Source organism: Arabidopsis thaliana (assembly GCF_000001735.4).
Source record: "Arabidopsis thaliana chromosome 1 sequence".
NCBI lineage: Eukaryota > Viridiplantae > Streptophyta > Magnoliopsida > Brassicales > Brassicaceae > Arabidopsis > Arabidopsis thaliana.
In genome coordinates this window covers 11,864,666-11,887,242 of record NC_003070.9, presented here as the reverse complement: position 1 = coordinate 11,887,242, position 22,577 = coordinate 11,864,666, and the positions used below count along the sequence as shown (strand labels likewise).

The following is a 22,577-nucleotide window of genomic DNA, read 5'->3' as shown; positions in this document are numbered from 1 at the left end:
ATTTTAAAAGCTTTGAAAAGTGGTTAACATGGTTTACAAATCATTTTAAAGCGTAAGTGGCATAGATCTATCACGAAAGCATATGCAAAAGCACACATCATCAAATTAGATTTTTTGTTCCCAAATAATTATATTAAACCACAAAACATAAATATGGCTCACATAAATACCGTCCAATCATATGCCCTCTAGAAGCTTAAAATATTGTTGTAAATTGAGAAGACAGCTTTTGGTAAAATACACAAAGATAAATAATGCGTACACATTACATAATTTCAATAGAGAGAATAAGAGGAGGGTCGTGAACAGTGTGGCTTGAGCTTCTAGCAGAGACTTCTCTAGCAGCAAGCAGTAGTGGTGTGGCCCTCTTCTTCACAGAAAACACTCTCCTCGCTTCCTCATCTTCTTTGCTTACCTCTTCTTCATTCCTCTTCTTTCTCAACACTTAAACATGCGTTTCTTTTTCATCGAATTAGTCTGAATTCTAAACCAACCGCAAAAACAAAATGATTTTTCTTAGGCCATTATTGTATATCTTCGAAACAAGAGAAAAGAAATATGGGAAGAGTTAGAAAACCTTGGGACCACGATCAACCAGACGAGCCCATTCATTATGATAAAGAATCATCTTGGAAACTAACCAAATAGATACTAAATGAGAGTATTGGCTAAAACTAAAAGACGATGATAAAAAATTATATCATATATTACCGCATTACGTGATCCTTGCTACTGGAACTAGAAGTGCGCTTAAGACTAGTAGCGATTGGAGACAGGGGCAAGCTACCAGGTTGTCTCATGCGTGGGACACGAGGAGAACTATTCGAGTTGATGGTGCAGTCTTAAAGCAAGCTGGTTAATTATTAAATGGTAAAAAATAAGGAAGGCGAACGAAAAAAAAGAGAAAGAATTCTATCTCAGATTGGAGCAAGGGAAATTATAGTCTTCGCAGAGTTCTTAGTTAATTAATGACTGGAATACTGATTGTGCCAGGCTTTTCATTTTTCTGGAATGTTCACTAGGAGCCTCAGAAGAACCACCATTAAGCCGAGCTGCCGAAGATGCCTTTGAGGAAGATTCTCCTGTCTTGCTAGAGACAAATCTCATTAGCTGTCTTTAGTTTCATAGAATCTGAACAGCAACTAAGTAAGGTCTCTCTCTTGGGATTTTGTTACTATTGAGGACACATCAAACTAGATTTGTTGTTCCTAACTTTATATTATACCACAAAAACATAAATACAGCTCACAAAAAGATCATCCCATTCCCAATATGTCACTCTAGACAAGCTTAAATTATTAGTATTGTCTACTGAGGAAAAAGCTTTTTGGTAAAATACACAAGAGCTATATAATACACATATACTTTCTATATTACATAGAGAGAAGAGAGAGGAGGCTCATGAAGTGGCTTGAGCTTCCTCAGAGCTACTAGCAGAGACTTGTCCAGTACCAGTAGCAGTGTGGCCCTCTTCTTCTTCTTCTTCTTCTTCATCGCAGAAGATGCTCTCCTCGCTTGTGTCCGAGAACGCATCTTCCTCGTCTTCTTCGCTAACTTCTTCTTCGTTTCTCTTCTTTCTCAACACTTTAATGCCTTTTCTTTGAATAGAAAGCCTTCTCCGTTTTCTTGCTTTCCTTTTTCCTTTGGGAAACTCTTCTCCTTGAGAGTGATGTTGATGCAGTCGCTTCCTTCCTCCCTTACTGCTTTCGTTCTCATCTGAATCCTCCTCTGCTGCATCGAGCTTCCGTTTCTTTTTCCCGGAATTAGTCTGAAAACAACCGCAAATATTAAGATCATTTTCTTATCGGTTATATGTTGAAGACAACAGAAAAGAAACATATGGAGAGTTAGTAAAAAAACCTTGGGGCCACGATCAACCAGACGAGCCCACTCATGCCTATTCCTCAGGCAATCAAGAACAGCCTGTGAATGGCTTGAATATGCATATCGTTCTCCGTTGTGTTTCCTCAAGTGAGGCCAGTGCTACAAGAAAGAGAACAACACAACACATTAGAACAGCTAGTCTGTGACCTAGAGCCTAGATGATGATATGTCTCAGATCAGAAATATATTTGGTAAGGAGACATAACAATACCGGCAAGACTGCGTTACAGAGCTCCTCATATGCCATCCTCTTGCCTTTGTTCATGATTTCATTGATTAATCCTGGCAAAGTTCGATGTACTGGAGTACCATTATTCCTAGGGGAACTGTGTGGAGAAGGCTTATTATGCTCATTCAACTCGCTGGATGAACATGGTCCGCTGCTTGTGCTTGTAGTCGAGTTTGGCGGGAGAAGTACTTTCCGAGAGGAATAAGAAGAGGTTTTGGTGGTTTCATTTTCTTCCCCTTTGGAACACAAACTCCCTCCTCTGCTTCCACTGTCTTGTTGTGTCCTCCTATCAGGAGACCGACGATTTTTGGCACTCCTTGTACTGCATCTATCATCATCACGTAAATTGCAGTAACCTTCTTTGGATGTATCCTTGTTTTTCCTTCTGGAAAACTAGCCAAATAAATACATAATCAGCCAACAAGTTTGAGCCTAAAAGAGATAAGAGAGAATTTATATCATACCGTTGTGTGATCCTTGCTACCAGAACTAGAAGTGCGCTTAAAACTAGGGGCGGTTGGAGACAGGGGCAAGCTACCAGGCTGTCTCATGCGGGGGACACGAGGAACTCGAGGAGAACTATTGAGTTGATGGTGCAGTCTTAACGCAAGCTGGTCATAAATGGAACAAACAAAACATGTCAAACAGTAGAAGAATAGGGAAGACAAATGAGAAAGAGATCGAATTCTGACTCACACACCTCTTCATCGCTCAGATTTGGAGCAAGGGAAATTATAGACTGCACAGGGTTCTTAGTTGATGACTGGAATATTGATTGTCCAGGCTTTTCATTTTTCGGGAAGGTTCCTGAAAGCGAATGTTTACTAGGAGCCTCAGAAGAACCACCATTAATCCGAGTTGCTGAAGATGTCTTTGAAGAAGAGGAAGACTCTCTTGTCTTGGAAACTGAAGAATGGGAAGTACGGTTATGCTGCATCGATTTCTTAGAGGTAATAGAAAATTTAGGATGTTTCGGAGCTTTCTCTGAAGGTTCATCATCCCCATCTCTCTCTCGGATCACATCACTGGAAACACAGTCCTCATCATTGGTATTAGCATCATTATCATCATCACCTGGTTGTTGCTTCAAGCCAGGAATAGAATTCCTGGAAGTTGAGGGCTTAGGGGACTTTTCAGTGGCTGAACTTGACGATGTTTTTCCAATGCATACTACCATCTTAGGCCTACCATTTCCTGAAACCGTATGCGGAATAGGTCTGCAAGGCTTTGATGGCTCTTGAAATAAAACAGATCCAGGCTTTGTTTCCTGAATATCTTTTTCAGTTTCTGAAACCACCAGTTCTCGTTTTAATTCGATAGCTCTGTCTCTATTGCCACTACTTATTCCCTCTGATACCATTTCAACAGACTGCGGTTTGTGATCATCAGGAAGTGAACTGCTCGGTGTCATTTTGTTAAGTTCAGAACCTCCAGAGATCTGAGACGCAGAGCTCCCTGACACTTTAGAATCCATATGGTCTAGAGTCTGCAGGCCTAGAGCTCCACTGGCACCAGTATCAGCTGTTTCTTTTTGGAATTTGTTCTTCCTCGTACTGATTTTCCTACTAACATCATCACAATTTTTCTCTTCACCTTCTCGTGTTTTACCAACCATGGAACCAAGAGAAGGCTTCTGGGAACTTTCAGAAGAATCAGCTGCATTATCTTCTGGAGCATCAGCTATTGTGCCTTGTCTCTGTAAAATAAGTAATTATCAGTTGCTTCCCCACAGTTATCTTAAGCAAAATTAAAATCCTTTCAACAAAAGTTCAAAAACAAACCAATTTTCCCAAAACCAAATTTACCCTATGTCAATTCAAACAGTTGTTACAGTCTACAAGGCACTTCTTGCTAGTTAAGCTTCCCTATTCCTACCGCAAATTATACATCCAACAACTCCTTATAGCTCCAATTTTAAGCCTTTTCTAGGAGAGCATGAGATCAAATTAGTTTGAAAGAAATTCAATATTTGTTGCAAGATAAACCGCTGCAATATAATAATATCGATCTAATCAAGAATAATTCAAAGGTAAGCTTCATATTGGTATAGTTTTAGCCAATCTAAGACGTACCTCCTCCTCCTTATTAGCCTCATTGTGTGGAACATCTCTTCCTCCGAGGACAGAAGGATCAGTAGTTGCAGAGCTTTTAAGCACAATTCGGAAATGATGACCAGCTTTCTCTTCCTGTTTTCCAGTACCATTAGCATGAACGTCAGAAAGATTCTGTTCTCTGGAGCATTCAACACCAATTTCTGTATTACCAGATTCATCACCGCCAGTTTCCAGAGCAGCTTTCTTGGCCTTTACACTCTTCGTGATCCCAACGTCGCTAGTAAAACCTTCTGCTTCTATGTCCTTACGAGATTCTGATGGTTTAGCATCACTGGCAGGTCGATTTCCTAGTAATTTGAAAGAAACAAAAGAGGGATTTTAAGACCAATGGAAACAAGATTCTAGATGTGAGCACATAATGGCAAAACACTGACCTGTTTTACCGACAAAACCTTTCTTATCATCTTCTTCTTTGTCTACAACTTCAACCTTCTTCTTCATCCGCTCTTTTGAAGCACCGAACAATTCTTTTCTTCGTTTATTCGTCATCATAGGACGAAGCAACCTCTTATCCTTCTTAATAGCACCCTGAGAATGTTTTCTATCCGTTTCACCAGAGTCACAACCAAGCTTCACGTCATTGGTTCCTCCTTTACCATCAAGACTCCTCCTCATTCCAACCAAAGTACTAACAGGAGCAGCAATCACATTCTCCTTCGACATCGAAAACAAAACCCCTGCACCGTCTTCATCCTTCTCTTGCTCATCCCAGCAAGGAAACTCTCTATACTTAAGGTTAAACTTCTTAGGCACATAACCACTACACTTCCACAGCTCCCGGGAGAAAACCGACGACAATCCATCAAAAAGAGACGGATCCCCACCCGGGATTCCTTGCACATGAACCTTTTCTTCAGCTGGGATCTCAGTCCATAACCTAAAAGGACGCTTGAAAGGTACACTCCGAGTACACGAATTCTCCATTCCCAAAGTCTTAGTAGGCAATTCAACCAACAACTGAGCAACCTCAGTCTCTTCACTATCATTAACATTGTTCTTGCTCTTACACTTATGACAAGTAAAAAGCTCTTGTCCTTCAACAAAACGAGAACAACGAGTATGAACCCAAACACCACAATCATCACATTTAACCATCTCTGTTCCATCATCGTCATTCACACCACAAACACAATCCACAGTCCAAAGTCCATCAACCCAATCCTCATGAGGATCCGTACTTGAAAACCGATACGATCTTCCTTTCATCTCTCACAAAACCCTAACCCCCAATTTCTATAATTCTTCGCCTAAACTACACACAACTTAAAAAAAATCCTATTTTTATAACAACCCAATTCGTCAATTCTAACAAACCCTAGGAATCAAAGTATATCCCTCAAATTCGAGAACGTAAGAGCTCAGGGTTTCAAGAACAAGAACCGTATCACCTGAAGAAATTAGACTCCAGATTCTGAACAGAAACTAGAACTCGACTTATGCATCTCCAGTTGCGGCAGTAGCAGAGAAGCTGAACAGAGAGATTCCAAATCATCCAAAGAAAGTGGTGTTTGATTGTCGGAAGCAGAACTGAACGAGAGAAGCTATAAAAATTTCCGTTTGAAGTCCGTCGTTGCTGCTGGCAATTAACAAAATTAATTTACCGTCTCAAGTCCGTCGAGCTCTTTCTGGGCTTTATGTAATAATTGTGGGCCGGGCTCAGACCCACTTAATATGTGGTAACTTATGAAACTTGCTTTGATTTGGATTAGGAGTTAAATTAGGAGTTAGGACCTTATACATTGTTGACTGCTCCACATTATTAGCATTAAGCATCTATATTAATATATTGTTGAAGAACTCTATTTCCAAAAGTGATTCTACAATTAGTTGCATATTAAAAATATAGCTAGAAACGAATTTGAAGGTAATGATCTAGTAAGACTTCGTACTAAACATGTATTTTAAGTGCAAAACAGGAACAATTTGACTTACAGTGTAATGATCTAGTTAGAATATGTACAAAAAGGTGTAGGATCCAAAGAAGACAACGGATATGGAGAACAAGATGTACAATAATCTAAGAAAGAAGGATGTAGTTTGAGTTTGACTTGTAAAATCTTGTTATTTATCTTCATATATTCTATAAACAATACAAATTCATATACCAAGAAAAAAAATATTATATTATTATGTATATCTCTCGATACATGAAAACATTGATTAGAGATGGCTCGTGTTTTTTTCGCCTACTTTTTCGAATTAGTTTTCCAAATCCATTTTCCCCCAGCAAAAACCGTATGAATTTTTAAATTCAAAGTAGTTAGCGCATTCGAGAGTAGTGTCATAACCGTCAACTCAATCATATGATCTTATAGACCCTTTCTTTGATATCCTCTAAGAACTTTATCCTGTCGTTTTGGTTATAAGAAACATTATAATGAAAATCATAATGTATAGTAATTGAAAAATATATGTCTATATGTGTAATTTACTCACCCCCGTAAAAAAATTAAATTCATATGATACTTCTATACACAAAATAACTGGTCCTCTCTGTAGCAACTCAATCACCTTGCTTTCATCAATATCTCTCACAGTTTGCAAATTCCTGATTTTGTTAACCTTTTTCTCCTGAAAAAATAAAACATATATTATATATCTGATTACCTTTAAAAACACATAATAATTAATATATTTGATAATTACCACCATATTTCTAAAACATGGATCAGCTTTGGCATTTTCCTTCTTGAAACTCATTTTCTTCTTGTTTTGTTTTGACTTTGAGCTGCTTCCTCTCTCCTTGTTTTCTCTTTCTACGATACACTTGCAGTCTTCCTCTTGAATCATGCTCTCGTTCACTAAAAAATGGTTTAGATGCTCAAAGTTGTATTTGAGCGATCCATCCGGATTCAACAAATATGTGTCGGGATGAAAGTGGGAGAAGTGACTCTGTTTTTCCATGGATATATAGATGAGATGAAACCATGAGACTTGTTGAAAACGTTCAACAATATGTTGTCAATTAAAAGATAAAAATTAATTAATAAAAATATCATATATATATATACACATATTCTTTTTAAGTTTTTGCTTTTGGTTTTGGTCGGAAATACACTTTTTTCTTTATATTTCCAGTTTACGTAATTCATCCAAAAGTAGAACATCAGAGTAAAGTGACTATATATACACATATGCATTACGAATATTTGATGGATTCATTTAATTTGTATTTTAAACAAAATAACAACAAAATGTAACAATATCATTTGAGTTAAATGCTTATGTCGATTTCCTTGATCCACAACTTCTCTTAACATGTTTTTACCTTTCATATTTCTCCAACTCAATCGTTTTGGAAATCCTGATGGAATATTTTAGAAAACAATCAACAGCTAAATATAATTACCCGGAGATTTTTAAAAGCATACTCACTGATTCCTTATTCAGTAAGTTGGAAACCACATTCCTGGGCATGATCGATAATAGTGCTAAATCGGCAAGGGTTGAAGAAGATGACAAAGAAAAATGCATATTAAGAATGAAAAAAGCCGGTGAGATCTGAAGGAAACATTAGTATCACCAAATATTATAAAATAAATTTGGTTTTTGACGTTTTGTGGGTTGGATGCAAATCATGTATTTCTTGTAGTGATATATAAATGAAATTAACGATTAAATGAAAAATCAATAAAAATTAGCAAATCAATTTAACCGAGTCAAAGTTAGGGCTTTGTTTAGCATTTTATTACAACAAAGAATATTTTTGACATTTTTCCCTATATATATATATATATATATATATATATTTGTGTCAAAACTACACACAGATCTATAACAACATAGTTAATGACCAGTTTGAGACTCAATCTAACCTCTAAAATTCATCAATTTGAGTAAGGTTACCAGAATTTTATTGTAAAGTATTTTTGCTCTCGAACTGTCATATGAACGCATTACCAAGTAAAATTGTCTAAAATATGTCATTGTTGGTTGCCTTAAAGTCCCTGGTAATTTACTAACAGCAAGTTCTTTAGTAAAGATATGGACGCAAATTTAATCAAAAAATACAAAGTTAATCAAGAGTTAGTAGATAGAGTTATTTACATATATTTTCTGTTTGAATAAACTAATTTAAATATGTATATATTTACATATATTACAAAAAATAATGTTAAAGAGTAAATCACCAAACTTGCTGTTAGTAAAATAGATAATAGATGGGCGTCCATAATATATTAGATTAGGTTACACTCAATTTAGAACGTGTGAAAAATTAATTGAACAATGAAAATCAAAAATGAAAAGTAAATTTAAAGTTTTATCAAAAACCAAATAATACCATTTAACTATTTGTAGAAAATTGAACAGTAACTTCCAATTATTTTTTCAGCTTTTTATACAAATTTATTGTGGTGTTCATGTTTTAATGCCCTAACTGAGTTTTATACTTTGTGGAATACCCTCTTCTAATATATATATAGCTTGTAATATAGTTTTTCAATTTAATTAACATTAGGTAAATAAAAAATTTGTGAGAGAAAGGAACATTCAAGAAGATATTATTTTTATTAGTAATGTTTTTATATAGAAGCATATATATTTACTAACATACTTGAATTAGTTTCATAATTGTTTTAGATAGATTAATGATAACACCAATTATAAATTTTGACATTTTGTATATTTTGCTGACATCTATATCTTACACTTATCTTAACCAAAAAAAATAAAAAAAATTAAGAAAAATATTCAAAAAATATATTTGTAAGGGTCTCTATTTATTATATCATGAATTATATTGAACTTGGTTATCCTTATTCTAACCTAATAATCTTTCTAAAATATAATCAATTAATTGAAATGTGTTGTGATTTCATGAATTACAGTTTTGCCACATGGCATGCTCTCCTAAGAATATTAAAATTTTCTACATTAACATTAACAAATTTTATATTTTATATTTATGATAGGATAAAGAACTCTAATATTTTTTTGAATAATATTAACAAACAACAAAAATAACAAAATAAGGTAAATATTTTGTTAACAAATTTCATATTTTTTATTTTTGATACGATAAAGAACTTTTACTTTTTTCTTTGAATATATTAACAACAACAAAATAAATAGAATGAGGTTACTAGTTTAATATATTAATAAAATAAAAAAATTGAATATATAGAAAATAAAAAATCTTACTTATTATATATACTCCTTTTTGATAAGGGTAAGGACTTTTTAAAATATATATATTAAAAAATTTACACTGGAGAAATGACGGCATCTTATATTTTAATTAAAACATATTACGATTATATAAGTTAAATCTAACTTTATATAATAAAATAGTATTAATTTTAACTAATTAAACTTATATTTTGGGTAGACATATGTTTTTAATATCTCTAATCAAATATTAGTGTATCCTCCTTTTTTACCATCATATTTTTTCTACCGTATTATGTTTCCTTCTAAATCCGTAAAATTAGACTCATAAAACAGACCAAACACTCCAGAGTCCAGGCTCTCTCTATCTCTCCCCGGTACGGTCGGATTCTACGTTATCCAATCACACTCTATTTTTCACCGCAGTTAAAGAAAAAAACACAAAGTGAAGTAAACTCATTACTAGTTTGGTTTCTCAACGAATCCTTACTTAATCACTCTGATCAAATACCATTAATTATCACCGATCCTCTGATTAATCACTCTTTAATCGTCTCTTTATTTCTCTCTCTCTCTCTTCTTCTTCTTCTTCTTCCTCCAGAGAGCACCTTATGCTGATTCCTCTCCTTTTCTTCCTCAACTCATAAACCCGATCGGCCGATTCCTTCACAATTATCCTTAAAATTTTCGATTTTGATTATTGGGTTTCTCTCTGATCATGGCGGTTGTTGAGACTGGAGCAGCAGCTACTGCTGCTGATGCAGGAGGAGTCGTGATCCAGCCGCCGCCGTCTTCACCACCATCTTCAATGACTAGTCAAGATTCCGGCGTTTCTTCCGATGATCAGAACCATCACTCTAGGATCGATCAAGTTCTCCGGCACGATCAAGGTCTTTACAGCAAGATCGGGTCACACGTGGCGAGATCCGACGGCGTTGACGGTGGTGAGAGCTTTAAGCGTGATATGAGAGAGCTTCAGGAGCTTTTCTCTAAGCTTAATCCTATGGCTGAAGAGTTTGTTCCTCCTTCTCTGAATAAACAAGGAGGTAACGGTGTTAACGGTGGTTTCTTCACCTCTGCTGGTTCCTTCTTCCGCAACAATGGCTTTGCTGGTACCGGAAATGGCGGATACGGTAACGAAAACGGTGGTTTCCGACGGGTAAGAGACACTGGTTTTCGTCGATTGTCCTGTGCAAAGTTATGATCTTTTGTTGAATTGAGGTTTAACTTTACTGAATTGTATTAGGGTTTTTGTTAATTGATTGTGTTTTCACAAATTTTGTGTTGTTTTGTTTAGTCTACGATTCATAGCTTTGGATCAATTGTGTTTCGTTTTCGTTGGAGATCTTTGAAAAGAAAGATTGTACATTTGAAAGCTTGAATTTTACTTGATGAGACTACTTTATATCCATATCATTCGTTTTGATTGTGTGTGTGTGGGTGGTGTAGAAGAAGAGTTTTGGTCAAGGGAAACGAAGGATGAATGCTCGAACAAGCATGGCTCAGCGAGAAGATGTTATCCGTAGAACCGTCTACGTCTCTGATCTCGATCAACAGGTTGAAAGTTTACACTTTTTATCTCTTCTATGATTGTCCTCAAGACCTTTTTTTCATTGTTGACGTTTTCTTTGTGTGGTTTGGGTGTTATAGGTCACTGAAGAGCAGCTTGCTGGTTTGTTTGTGAGCTGTGGACAGGTTGAAAATATTTTCTTGAAGCTCTCATCTATGAACTCCATCATTGTGCTTGGTTGTGTGTCTTACTGTGTTTGGTTTTAACAGGTTGTTGACTGTCGCATATGCGGTGACCCAAACTCGGTCCTTCGGTTTGCATTCATAGAGTTCACTGATGAAGGTATTATTTCATTTTCTCGGTTCTGGAGTATCATCAGTGTACTACAGTGGTTAAATGTCTTGTGGTTTTGTTTTCAGAGGGTGCGATGACTGCTCTAAATTTATCGGGGACTATGTTGGGATTCTATCCTGTGAAAGTTTTACCATCCAAAACAGCTATAGCACCGGTTAACCCGACATTTTTGCCTAGGGTGAGATTTTCCTCTACTATGCAAAGTTTCTGATGGTTAGCGACTGAGGAAAATGATTTAGTCTTGTCTATGCAGACTGAAGATGAGCGTGAGATGTGTGCAAGAACTATCTACTGTACTAACATAGACAAGAAGGTGACTCTCTTGAATCATTTCTCTTAACTTAACCGTACTTGATGAAGTATCTCCCTTTCACACTTGTGTATAAATTGCTTATAGGTGACTCAATCAGACGTGAAGATCTTTTTTGAGTCCTTCTGCGGAGAGGTGAACAATGTTGTAGTTGCTAAGAATGCAACAAAGTTGTTATTCTTTTGTGCAATAATTCACTAATTAGATTGTTGTTAATACAGGTTTATCGCCTGAGGCTGCTTGGAGATTATCAACACTCGACTCGTATTGCTTTTGTAGAGTTCGTAATGGTAATAATCGAACACACCTCCACACATTTCTTTGAGTCATATTCTGAGTAGTCTTTCTTTATATCTTCACAGGCGGAAAGCGCAATAGCTGCTCTCAACTGCAGTGGAGTTGTTCTTGGTTCTTTACCTATAAGGTCAGTGAAACAAAACCGATCTTCACGACACAAATTCGTTCTCTTTTTCGGTTTTATGACGGTTTGTTATTCTACAGGGTGAGTCCTTCAAAGACGCCTGTTCGTCCGAGATCACCGAGGCATCCAATGCATTGATCTTAGCTTTACAGGTTTTCACATATCTCATGTCTCCGCAATATATATATCGCTGTGTCGTCTTAAAAACAGCATTACACAGACATGTAAAGATGTTTGTCTGCATCTCTCATCTCTTGTTTTCGAAATGTAACTCTGGGATCTGATGATGCTTCTTTCTTCTTCCTTTACCTGAGAATCTTTTGGGTAAAAAAAACCTCGTAGAGAGTTTTTATTTATCTCTTAAAAAGAAAAGAGCTTAAAACATATCACACATCCAGAAGTTACTTCGTACAGTTACAATTTTACAATCGTGTGTTATTGGTTTCGAAGAAAGTCAAAACTGATTTCTTTTCTTTTTTTTTGTCGGAATAAAAAATTGATTTATGACAAAAAGAGTTTGGATCAAATTTGATGTTCTTAGTTTTGTCCGAAGGACAACAGAAGCGGTTGTGTTGTTGTAATATGGAGATCAAAAAACAGGTCAACTTAGAACAGCTGTTTTTGTCAGTTCTTAATATCTAAAAAGTCAACTTTGGAAATTTCGAGAGATAATATAATTAAAAAAATGTTTTGGTGGTTTTCTTAATTTGTGACGTCATCAAGTACGAAATGCGGTCTAGGTACAACGGTGGTTACTCAATGTTTGTGCTTTTCGAGACTGAGTTTTTACTTTCTAGTTTGTAGTGTGTTATTTTTGTTTTATAGGCAATGTATGAAGCTACCATTTACAATCTTTTTGTACATATATGGGATTTTTTTTTTTTTTACAACAATTGAACAAAATATGAATGAGAGTTTATGAGGTTTTAAAGTACATCTTCATTATGAAATTTTTTTCAAGTATTCATCCAAACATTATTGAGATAGATACAAGACATTCGTCGTTTTAAATATTGTACGATTCCAATTCACCTACTCGATTTTCGGTGGTTAAACAATCCAATTTGAATTTTATAAACTTCCTAATGTTTTTTATGTATTATTAAACAAAATATTAAAATCACTATAGACTTTTATTTACGGAATAAAATCACTATATATTATCTTAAGAAAAGGTTTAGAAGCAGTAACTATTAAAAAAGACCTATTATTATCAAACAAATTGAAAAATAAAGGTTAAGAAAAAAACATTTTGATAAAAAAAACCTTTAAGAATAATGTTTCTTATTCGTCTTTTCTTAAAGCAATTTTTTCCCCTTTTTTTTTGTTGGTCTCGGCTGAAGCCCCTAGGACATTCGTGCGTATGTTCTAAAATATACACTTATCAAAAGATGTTGAATGTGTTAGGTGTTGAATGCATTAAACGGTTCGGTTTTGTCTCCAATTTATTTTTTAGATTGTTAGAATTTGTGGATATTTTGAACTTATTAAACTTTAAAAATACTTAAAACCCAAGAAATGTCTGCGTATTTGACGGCAAGATCAAATTACTGTGTTCAAAAACTCACAAGTCCTTGCTCCCTAATTCCTATAAACGATGCTCATATTAATTTCGCTACCCCTACGGTTAGTTAGAAGATCCACGCAAAATGTGTTTTTCCACATTAACAGAGACCATTTCTATTCAAATTTTAATCTTTTCTTTTCAAATAATTATGCTTGGTTTTGAGACTAAAATAAATTTAATTGAATGAGCTTTCAACCGTTTTCACATGAAAGCTTGTTTAATTGTTTTAGAACACCGGATATTTAAGTTTCCTCGAATATTTAACGAATTTCGGAAGAGGATATGCTTTTTGGAAAAAAGTGGCAAGTCTCACTATATATCTTACACTAAAATAGAATACTAATAATAAGATTAAAAAGAGATGAATACATTGGAGATGTTCTAAAGCATTCGAGCTAAAATTTAAGTGTTTTATGCACCGAGTTTACGTATTTGATTCTAAATCCGATATTACAATGCAACCACACGAGGGTTTACTGGTTTAAGGCTTTATACTATTGGTGCACACACATTACACATCATCACCATTTTCTAGTCATTTCTATCACCAGACTCTGTCCATTTTGTGATTGGTGTGCCATTGAAAGCCATTTAATATCAAGTAAGTAGTCCCCGCCAAAACCTACCACTTATTTTCTCCACCATACATTACCAAATTTTGCAATTATTGTATTTTATTTTAATGAAAATCTATCCAGTTTCATTGACGTTTAAAACACACAATATTTTTAGAACAATGTACATAAATTTGACGTGACGTTGTCTAAATCACGAAGATTGGCGGTATTCAATGACGGTCTTTAATGCTAGGAGTTCACAAATCTTATGTGAAGATAGTATAGTTTAAATTTTTGCATGAAATATAAAGTTAGTTGGAGCACAAACAAAATTTAAGATACCATCGATTTTTCGGTCGTTTATCAGCCGGTGACTGGAGCGCCGAATTTGAGATTCGCATTACGATGGTTTATGTAAAGAGATTGGTTATATCAATCTTATCAAACCCACCTCTCTCGGGATTATTGACTCGATTTGGATATTTATACATGTGACTATATTTAGACATACATAGATCTCAGTCCTGTATATATAGAGCTACATTCATAAAAGAAAGATCTAACATAACAAAAGGAAAAAAGCATCAAGAACATGGCGGAGACTCAAGGAAAGGTCATCACTTGTAAAGGTAAGTAAATGACTCACCAATGAGATGGTTTCCTATCATTATGCTGTTGATGCATATGATGATGATGATGATGATTATGATAGTAATGATGCATGTATGTGATGCATGTAGCTGCTGTCGTATGGGGTCCAAAAGTGCCGCTTGTAATTCAAGAAATATGCGTCGATCCTCCTCAGAAAATGGAAGTCCGTGTTAAAATTCTTTACTCCTCCATTTGCCACACCGATCTCGGATGTTGGAACGGCACGGTACTCATGGATATATACTCGAATCAGTACAAAAATTGCAATGTTTCTTGATTGTAATCTAATCAAAAATATGTTATTTTTGGTGTGTAAAAGAACGAAGCTGAACGAGCATTTCCAAGGATTCTTGGCCATGAAGCTGTCGGGTATATCCCGATATCTAAACCCTTTTATAACCGCCTATGAGTGTCGCTAACTAAATATGTTTTCTATGTTTCGGTTATATGTTTGATAGGATTGTAGAGAGTGTTGGAGAAGGAGTAAAAGATGTGAAAGAAGGAGACTACGTGATTCCGACTTTCAATGGAGAATGTGGTGAATGTAAAGTGTGTAAGAGAGAAGAAAGTAATCTCTGTGAGCGATATCATGTGGATCCTATGAAGAGGGTGATGGTGAATGATGGAGGGACGAGATTCTCAACCACCATAAACAAGGACGGTGGTTCGAGCCAAAGCCAACCTATATATCACTTCCTTAACACCTCCACGTTCACCGAATACACTGTCTTGGACTCGGCTTGCGTCGTCAAGATCGATCCTAATTCTCCTCTCAAGCAAATGAGCCTCTTGAGTTGTGGTGTCTCAACTGGTTAGTTACTAATTTACTCGTATATAGCAATTGGATTCTTGGATTTTTGTCCATATAGTCTTGAACATCGAGAACTTGCTATTTGTTTTAGAAATGATATATTATCATATCCTTTGTGGGAGATAACATAGTGAGTTTTGGGACTAGCTAGGGAATAAAGGAGAAGATAGGACCTTGGTTTCAAAAACACATTTAATTCTCCTTTCAAAAACGCAGTTATTTCAATTTGTCTCTGTAACAGTAAATTTTAATTTACTGTTACATATTGTCGTGGTCCATTGACCACCTCAAGTATATACATAAGTGGTAAAAATAAGAAGCATGCATAGTTTCATGAGGTGTTTCCTTCTTAATGTTACGACGTCGTTTTGAAAAATAGGGGTTGGAGCAGCTTGGAACATTGCAAATGTGAAGGAAGGAAAAAGCACTGCTGTCTTTGGATTGGGTTCCGTTGGACTCGCTGTAAGATTAAACTTCATTAATCCATTTATGCATCCAAAGTATGATAAAAATTAATTTTTCACTTATATATATGAAGTGAAAATGATATATTTATTTCATGAATGAGAACTGAAGGTTGCTGAAGGTGCAAGAGCTAGAGGAGCTTCTAGGATCATTGGTGTTGATGCTAATGCTTCCAAATTTGAGAAAGGTACGTTACTTTCTTTTTCACCAATGCTTCGATTGCGCTCTCGCTCTTTTTCTACATACTAAGGTTGATATGGGGAAAATAAAACCAAATTTCCCAAACTCTTTTCCACTTATCTAATTAAGCATCTCGAAAAGTAGTGAAGCAAATAACTTAAGAATGCGAATGCAATAGTTTAATTTCCAACTTTCCAATTATACGCCATAATGGAACATAAACAAAATGATATTTTTCAGGACCAAATGGACTGATTATAAGGTTTACTAGATTTTGTGGAGCGTACCAATCTACGACTATGTCCATATAATTACCATATTACTCCAATCAAATATTGCAGGTAAACTGATGGGAGTAACAGATTTCATAAACCCTAAAGACTTAACTAAGCCAGTACATCAGGTAATATACCAATTTTCTTATAACAAAAAAATATCAATAATTGTAAAAAAAATAAAAAAATTGTTAACTAAAATTTTTAACCATTGCGAATTTGCGATGGATCAATATACAAAAAGATGATACGAGAGATAACGGGAGGAGGCGTGGACTATAGCTTTGAATGTACAGGAAACGTTGATGTTCTTCGCGAAGCCTTTTTATCCACTCACGTCGTAAGTCCATAATAATATTATGAATTGAGATCAAAATCTTAATTTGGTTTACTTGATGTTGATTTAGTTACTTGATAAAGAAGGAAATGAGAAACATTATTTTGATGATAGGGTTGGGGATCGACAGTACTTGTTGGGATCTATCCGACGCCAAGAACATTGCCTCTTCACCCAATGGAGCTTTTCGACGGCCGTAGAATCACCGGTTCTGTGTTTGGTGGCTTCAAGCCCAAATCTCAGCTTCCAAATTTCGCCCAACAATGCATGAAAGGGGTCTGAAATTTGTCTCTAATTTCTAATCTTAGAAACAAGAAGTAATTTTGTGTTTTAGTGATATTAATTGGAATCTTTGATTTGTAGGTTGTGAAATTGGAACCTTTTATTACCAATGAGCTTCCATTTGAGAAGATAAACGATGCGTTTCAGCTGCTTCGCGATGGAAAATCTCTTCGGTGCATTCTTCAAATCTCTAAACTTCTCAAGAGATGATTCTACACATTCACAAAGTTTACTACACTATATATAATTTACCCAACAAACACTTATTTTACTGCATTATTCAGTATATTATCTTACCTATAAATGTGTATCATCATCATCAATAACGCGATTATTTGTGCTGAAGGATTATATATTCAAAATGATCTAGTTATATATGTCACATGATTGCCGTTAACAAGACACATTTGAAGAAGCTAAGCAAGAAAAACGGACACTTTTGCGACTTGTTACATAATTTAACTTATAGGTCAAAAGAATTTGATTAGTCATTGCAACTACGTGTGGATGTCACTTTCTATTCAACCAAAACTCACAATATTATATGATCTAGTTTTGTCGTATTACTGATTTGTATTATAAAATGTTATTTAATTTGAATTCTACGTAGATATTGCTCATGCATGATAGTATGTATCTAAACTATTCAAATAACTAACTACGTGGATATTTTATAATCCAAGTAAAAAGCAGAAAGTGGGTAACTACGTCAGTATGACTATACTTTTATCGGAATTGCTTGACATCCAAACTTTTGCTATGCTTCACCAACCAATGCAGTTTCACTTAATTATTAACTATTGACTATGTCTTATTAAGTTAGCACTAATTCGTTAATCATTCAAAACGTTATTTGATTGAATTACATATTACACTCTCTTTCTGCATCACCACTCACACCATATGCAACTATAACCAACTCATCACATTCAAATGTATTAATTGGATTTTGGTGCGAGATTAAAAATTGAAAGGAAACAAAATATGATAATGGGATAAAATCTTGAACGGAAACTCAAACTAATCCTCATAAGGTATAACAAAATAACAATTTAAGCTAAGCACAACAACATACAAGTTCGACCTTTTCCTTTGATGATCCAGCCCAACAGTTCTCTTATATCTCAAACCATTCGACCATTTGAGCCAAACTAGCTAAACCTGCAGGAATCAAAACCAACAAAGATTCAGATTAGCTAAACCGGTTTCATCCCTTTGTCACATGACTCACATCCGTCTTCTACATAACGATTTCTAATGATGTGAGCTCTTAACTTGCTCCAGCAAGATCATCAACTTTGGAGCACCTTCAATGATTTAGTTAACATGTTAGATAAATTAAATATTCTTGTTTCAATATATATCAACTTTAGTGTAAAAGCCTTAACATTCTCTTGAATATTTAATTTATTTCTCCTTATTTCGATTTAATGACAAATGTGAATTAATTTTTGTGATATTTTTGTTCGAAATTAGTTTTCAGTTAATAACATACATGTGAGCATGGGACACACATGATTTAACAAAAGGGAATGACGAAATGATATATCAAAATATTAGTATGGGAACAAATTACGAGGTGAAACTTCACACTCAACTCAATTAAAACTAGAATAAAGAAATGGAAAAAGTGAAAGAATGAGAGGTCAAATGTGGTTAATCATTATGTGGTATTAGTTAATCCATCAATTGTGTACCCAAAAGCATGATTAAGCATAGAATTTAGAGAAACAAAACATCATTATTAATGTTGAAACACAAAGATCCCATCAACAGACAAATGATAAGTACAGTGCATGTAGGGTAACAACTTTTATGTACATGTTATATACTTATATTATATAATAAGAAAACGATTAAAGTGTCATTGCTCCAGCCTCTATTTGTAAATCATATTATATCAGTATGCTTAATTCCAATAATTAAGTCCATAACTAAAATATATACACATATATGTATGTTAAATGGTTGAATATATACATATATTTTCATAAACAAATATTGCTAATTAATTCAGTTATTTGTGTACATAATCCAACTATCACCTTTTTAGCTGGAAGTGGATATTCCAACATGTCAGTCTGTCACTCCCACATTCATACTCTCTATTCTTTTTAGCTATTTCAATATCTACGGTTAAATATTAATGGCTATATAGCCTTACCCTTCATTTTAGTTTTTTTTTGGTATTCGCATAACCATCGAATACTCAAACTTACTATGTAAGATGGTCTGAATAACTATTTCCGATTTAAGATGAATAGCTAGATTGAAATATACATGCACTAATTGGACATGCACTAAAGGCAGAGGTGAATTAAATGATGAAATGAAGATGAAGTGTCACACTTGTGCAAAAAGCATGTCCCCTGCTCTTCTCCGCTTGTTTCAATTTCTTTGACTTTCATCACGTTTTTGTCACTTAAATACACCAAAAAATATAGTACAATTAAACATCGAAAATCGTCCAAAAAGAAGAAAAAAAATCATGGAAAGTTCTTTCGTTAATGTTACACACATTATCTTGATTAGGTGACACCAGATATTAGAATAAAAATGATAGATTATGAAAAGAAAAAAAAAATTGATGTATTTTTAGGATACATCGAAAGGAATGAACATACCAAAAACATGGGAAAAAATAGATAACTAATTAACATGGTAGAATGTAGATGACGTAGATCATGAAACGAGTGTGTGATATATTAATGAAAATTATTTTAATATACGTAGCTATATTAGAAAATAATTTACATTTATTTTCTTCTAAACAAATCTATACTTTATATTTACATACATTAGTAAAGACCAAAACACATGGAATTCAAATTCTGCAATAAGTAATTGCAAGAAAACACAAAGATTAATCCCCCACTAAACCCGTTTATTTACGTTAGTATTTTTCCGTTTTATACATTACACATGACATGACATTACACGTCAAAAGAAATATGTCTTACGTCAGAACTTACGTATGATCAAACTCGATTTAAACATAGAAACATCTGTTTACTAAATTATACTAATTTCATAAAGACACTTTAATGCATGAACTTCTTTGTTTAAATAACAATTTCCCCCTTTTGGGGGCTATGTCTCGTCGAGTCCTACCACCATTATAAATTATCTCATCGTTTGCTTTCTTTTTTTTAAGTTGTAACCATTTCCACTCGTAATCATACAACTTCTCTACTCTTCTAGAGCAAAAACCCAAAAATATATTGCTATCTTCGTTAATGGCTGATAATAAGGTCAATCTTTCGATTAATGGACAATCAAAAGTGCCTCCAGGTTTCAGATTCCATCCCACCGAAGAAGAACTTCTCCATTACTATCTCCGTAAGAAAGTTAACTCTCAAAAGATCGATCTTGATGTCATTCGTGAAGTTGATCTAAACAAGCTTGAGCCTTGGGATATTCAAGGTTAAACCCTAAATATGAAAAAAAACTCTTTCATTTCTACGAACTCTCTATTTCTTTGTTCTTTATTTTTGAACCATTTTGGTATGCAAATGCAGAGGAATGTAGAATCGGTTCAACGCCACAAAACGACTGGTACTTCTTCAGCCACAAGGACAAGAAGTATCCAACCGGGACCAGGACGAACCGGGCAACAGTCGCTGGATTCTGGAAAGCTACCGGACGTGACAAAATCATCTGCAGTTGTGTCCGGAGAATTGGACTGAGGAAGACACTCGTGTTCTACAAAGGAAGAGCTCCTCACGGTCAGAAATCCGACTGGATCATGCATGAGTATCGCCTCGACGATACTCCAATGTCTAATGTAAGTATATATAGCAATCATCAATTTGCAGTTTAGGTTAGAATAAACAAATTACAAACTTATAGTCAAAGAATTAGCTAGATTCGTTTCATGCTATAAAAGGTTTTGGTTCATTTAGTACGCACTAGAGCCTTCTTTTAGCATCTGCAATTAAAGTAATCGAACATGATTCTCTGAGTTACAATAAGATAATTTCTTATGAAATTAACACATCATATATACATTTATATAAAAAGATTTTTTCACAAGGCTTAAAATAGTTTAACACGGCTCTACAAACAATACGTAGTTAACTAGTTATGGTTGCATATCCAAAAGAAAAACCAACATAAAAGATTTTTTTTTTTGTTTCAAAATAAAAGTTGCATTTTTACATCATCAAGATTTAATCATCTCTTATTGCATTTCATAAGATCGATTTGTGTTCCATTATCAGGGCTATGCTGATGTTGTTACAGAAGATCCAATGAGCTATAACGAAGAAGGTTGGGTGGTATGTCGAGTGTTCAGGAAGAAGAACTATCAAAAGATTGACGATTGTCCTAAAATCACTCTATCTTCTTTACCTGATGACACGGAGGAAGAGAAGGGGCCCACCTTTCACAACACTCAAAACGTTACCGGTTTAGACCATGTTCTTCTCTACATGGACCGTACCGGTTCTAACATTTGCATGCCCGAGAGCCAAACAACGACTCAACATCAAGATGATGTCTTATTCATGCAACTCCCAAGTCTTGAGACACCTAAATCCGAGAGCCCGGTCGACCAAAGTTTCCTGACTCCAAGCAAACTCGATTTCTCTCCCGTTCAAGAGAAGATAACCGAAAGACCGGTTTGCAGCAACTGGGCTAGTCTTGACCGGCTCGTAGCTTGGCAATTGAACAATGGTCATCATAATCCGTGTCATCGTAAGAGTTTTGATGAAGAAGAAGAAAATGGTGATACTATGATGCAGCGATGGGATCTTCATTGGAATAATGATGATAATGTTGATCTTTGGAGTAGTTTCACTGAGTCTTCTTCGTCTTTAGACCCACTTCTTCATTTATCTGTATGATTATCTATACATACACATACACAAAATATAAAATAAAGTTTGTTAAAAAATGTCTCATGTTCTATTGATAGTACGTCTTGATTTTGGGGTTTAACATTTGTTAATGGTGGAGGGTAATTTTTTTATAATATTTATAATCATAAAATTTACGAAGTTAAAGAATGATATTATATACAAAACTTGAATAACGACTCTTTCAATTGCTTACTAAGCTATTTTAGAAGTCATTACATTTAGTTCTTTATCTTTGACTATTAAAGCTAAAAGATGTCCAAAAAAAAAAAAAGCTAAATGGTAGAACTTTTCACATCCCTCATCTTTCATTCTACATTTCTTACATGCCCACTATTGAATTTGAATCCAAATTATGATACGAAGATTGCCATATTTGTACAACCACGAGAATATATGTTTATCGCTTAAATCTTTTGTATTTGCGAATCATAAAGCCCATAGGCCATAGTGAGAGTTAATATTCGGTAAATTTGTACTTTGGTTCAAACGCACATGGTGAATCCGTATTTTATAAAAAACTTTCTAAATTAATAATGAGTTAATGACAGAACTATGATGTATATGTTAATTTATAGTAATATTATTTTTTCTATAAATTTCAAATCTCAAATTTTTTAATTGTATTATCATTTAATATTTTATCTTAAAACTAATTTGAAAAA

The 22,577-nt window shown here is 34.6% G+C and overlaps 4 protein-coding genes and 1 long non-coding RNA gene across 6 annotated transcripts; 3 read left to right on the top strand and 2 right to left on the bottom strand.

The window, feature by feature from the left end:
- Positions 1–1,227: 1,227 nt before the first annotated feature.
- AT1G32810 (RING/FYVE/PHD zinc finger superfamily protein) lies at positions 1,228–5,932 on the bottom strand. The gene is made up of 7 exons (NM_001084177.2): positions 4,602–5,932; positions 4,186–4,514; positions 2,814–3,809; positions 2,578–2,724; positions 2,096–2,506; positions 1,861–1,983; positions 1,228–1,768 (listed from the first exon to the last, which is right to left on the bottom strand). Exons 1-7 carry the CDS (start codon positions 5,431–5,433, stop codon positions 1,400–1,402), a joined length of 3,207 nt encoding a protein of 1,068 aa, NP_001077646.1. The 5' UTR covers positions 5,434–5,932; the 3' UTR covers positions 1,228–1,399.
- A 3,761-nt stretch (positions 5,933–9,693) lies between these two features.
- Positions 9,694–12,735, top strand: CID11 (CTC-interacting domain 11). 2 transcript variants are annotated; one of them, NM_103013.3, is made up of 10 exons: positions 9,694–10,495; positions 10,786–10,893; positions 10,987–11,031; positions 11,116–11,188; positions 11,266–11,378; positions 11,454–11,513; positions 11,598–11,645; positions 11,732–11,800; positions 11,873–11,934; positions 12,012–12,725. In NM_103013.3, exons 1-10 carry the CDS (start codon positions 10,055–10,057, stop codon positions 12,067–12,069), a joined length of 1,077 nt encoding a protein of 358 aa, NP_174556.1. In that variant the 5' UTR covers positions 9,694–10,054; the 3' UTR covers positions 12,070–12,725. The 2 variants fall into 2 exon arrangements, with proteins under 2 accessions (NP_174556.1, NP_001031131.1); NM_001036054.2 differs by having other exon boundaries at positions 9,856–10,495; positions 11,873–11,938; positions 12,018–12,735.
- A 1,027-nt stretch (positions 12,736–13,762) lies between these two features.
- Positions 13,763–13,969, bottom strand: AT1G06617. The gene has a single exon (NR_139117.1). It is a non-coding gene; the product is annotated as an other RNA (long non-coding RNA).
- Positions 13,970–14,316: 347 nt separating this feature from the next.
- AT1G32780 (GroES-like zinc-binding dehydrogenase family protein) lies at positions 14,317–17,491 on the top strand. The gene is made up of 10 exons (NM_103012.4): positions 14,317–14,684; positions 14,796–14,932; positions 15,026–15,075; positions 15,165–15,517; positions 15,897–15,979; positions 16,094–16,169; positions 16,504–16,565; positions 16,682–16,777; positions 16,889–17,050; positions 17,138–17,491. Exons 1-10 carry the CDS (start codon positions 14,648–14,650, stop codon positions 17,264–17,266), a joined length of 1,185 nt encoding a protein of 394 aa, NP_564409.1. The 5' UTR covers positions 14,317–14,647; the 3' UTR covers positions 17,267–17,491.
- Positions 17,492–20,088: 2,597 nt separating this feature from the next.
- NAC012 (NAC domain containing protein 12) lies at positions 20,089–22,014 on the top strand. Its single transcript, NM_103011.2, has 3 exons — positions 20,089–20,479; positions 20,575–20,840; positions 21,277–22,014. Exons 1-3 carry the CDS (start codon positions 20,293–20,295, stop codon positions 21,898–21,900), a joined length of 1,077 nt encoding a protein of 358 aa, NP_174554.1. The 5' UTR covers positions 20,089–20,292; the 3' UTR covers positions 21,901–22,014.
- The last annotated feature ends 563 nt before the right edge of the window (positions 22,015–22,577 follow it).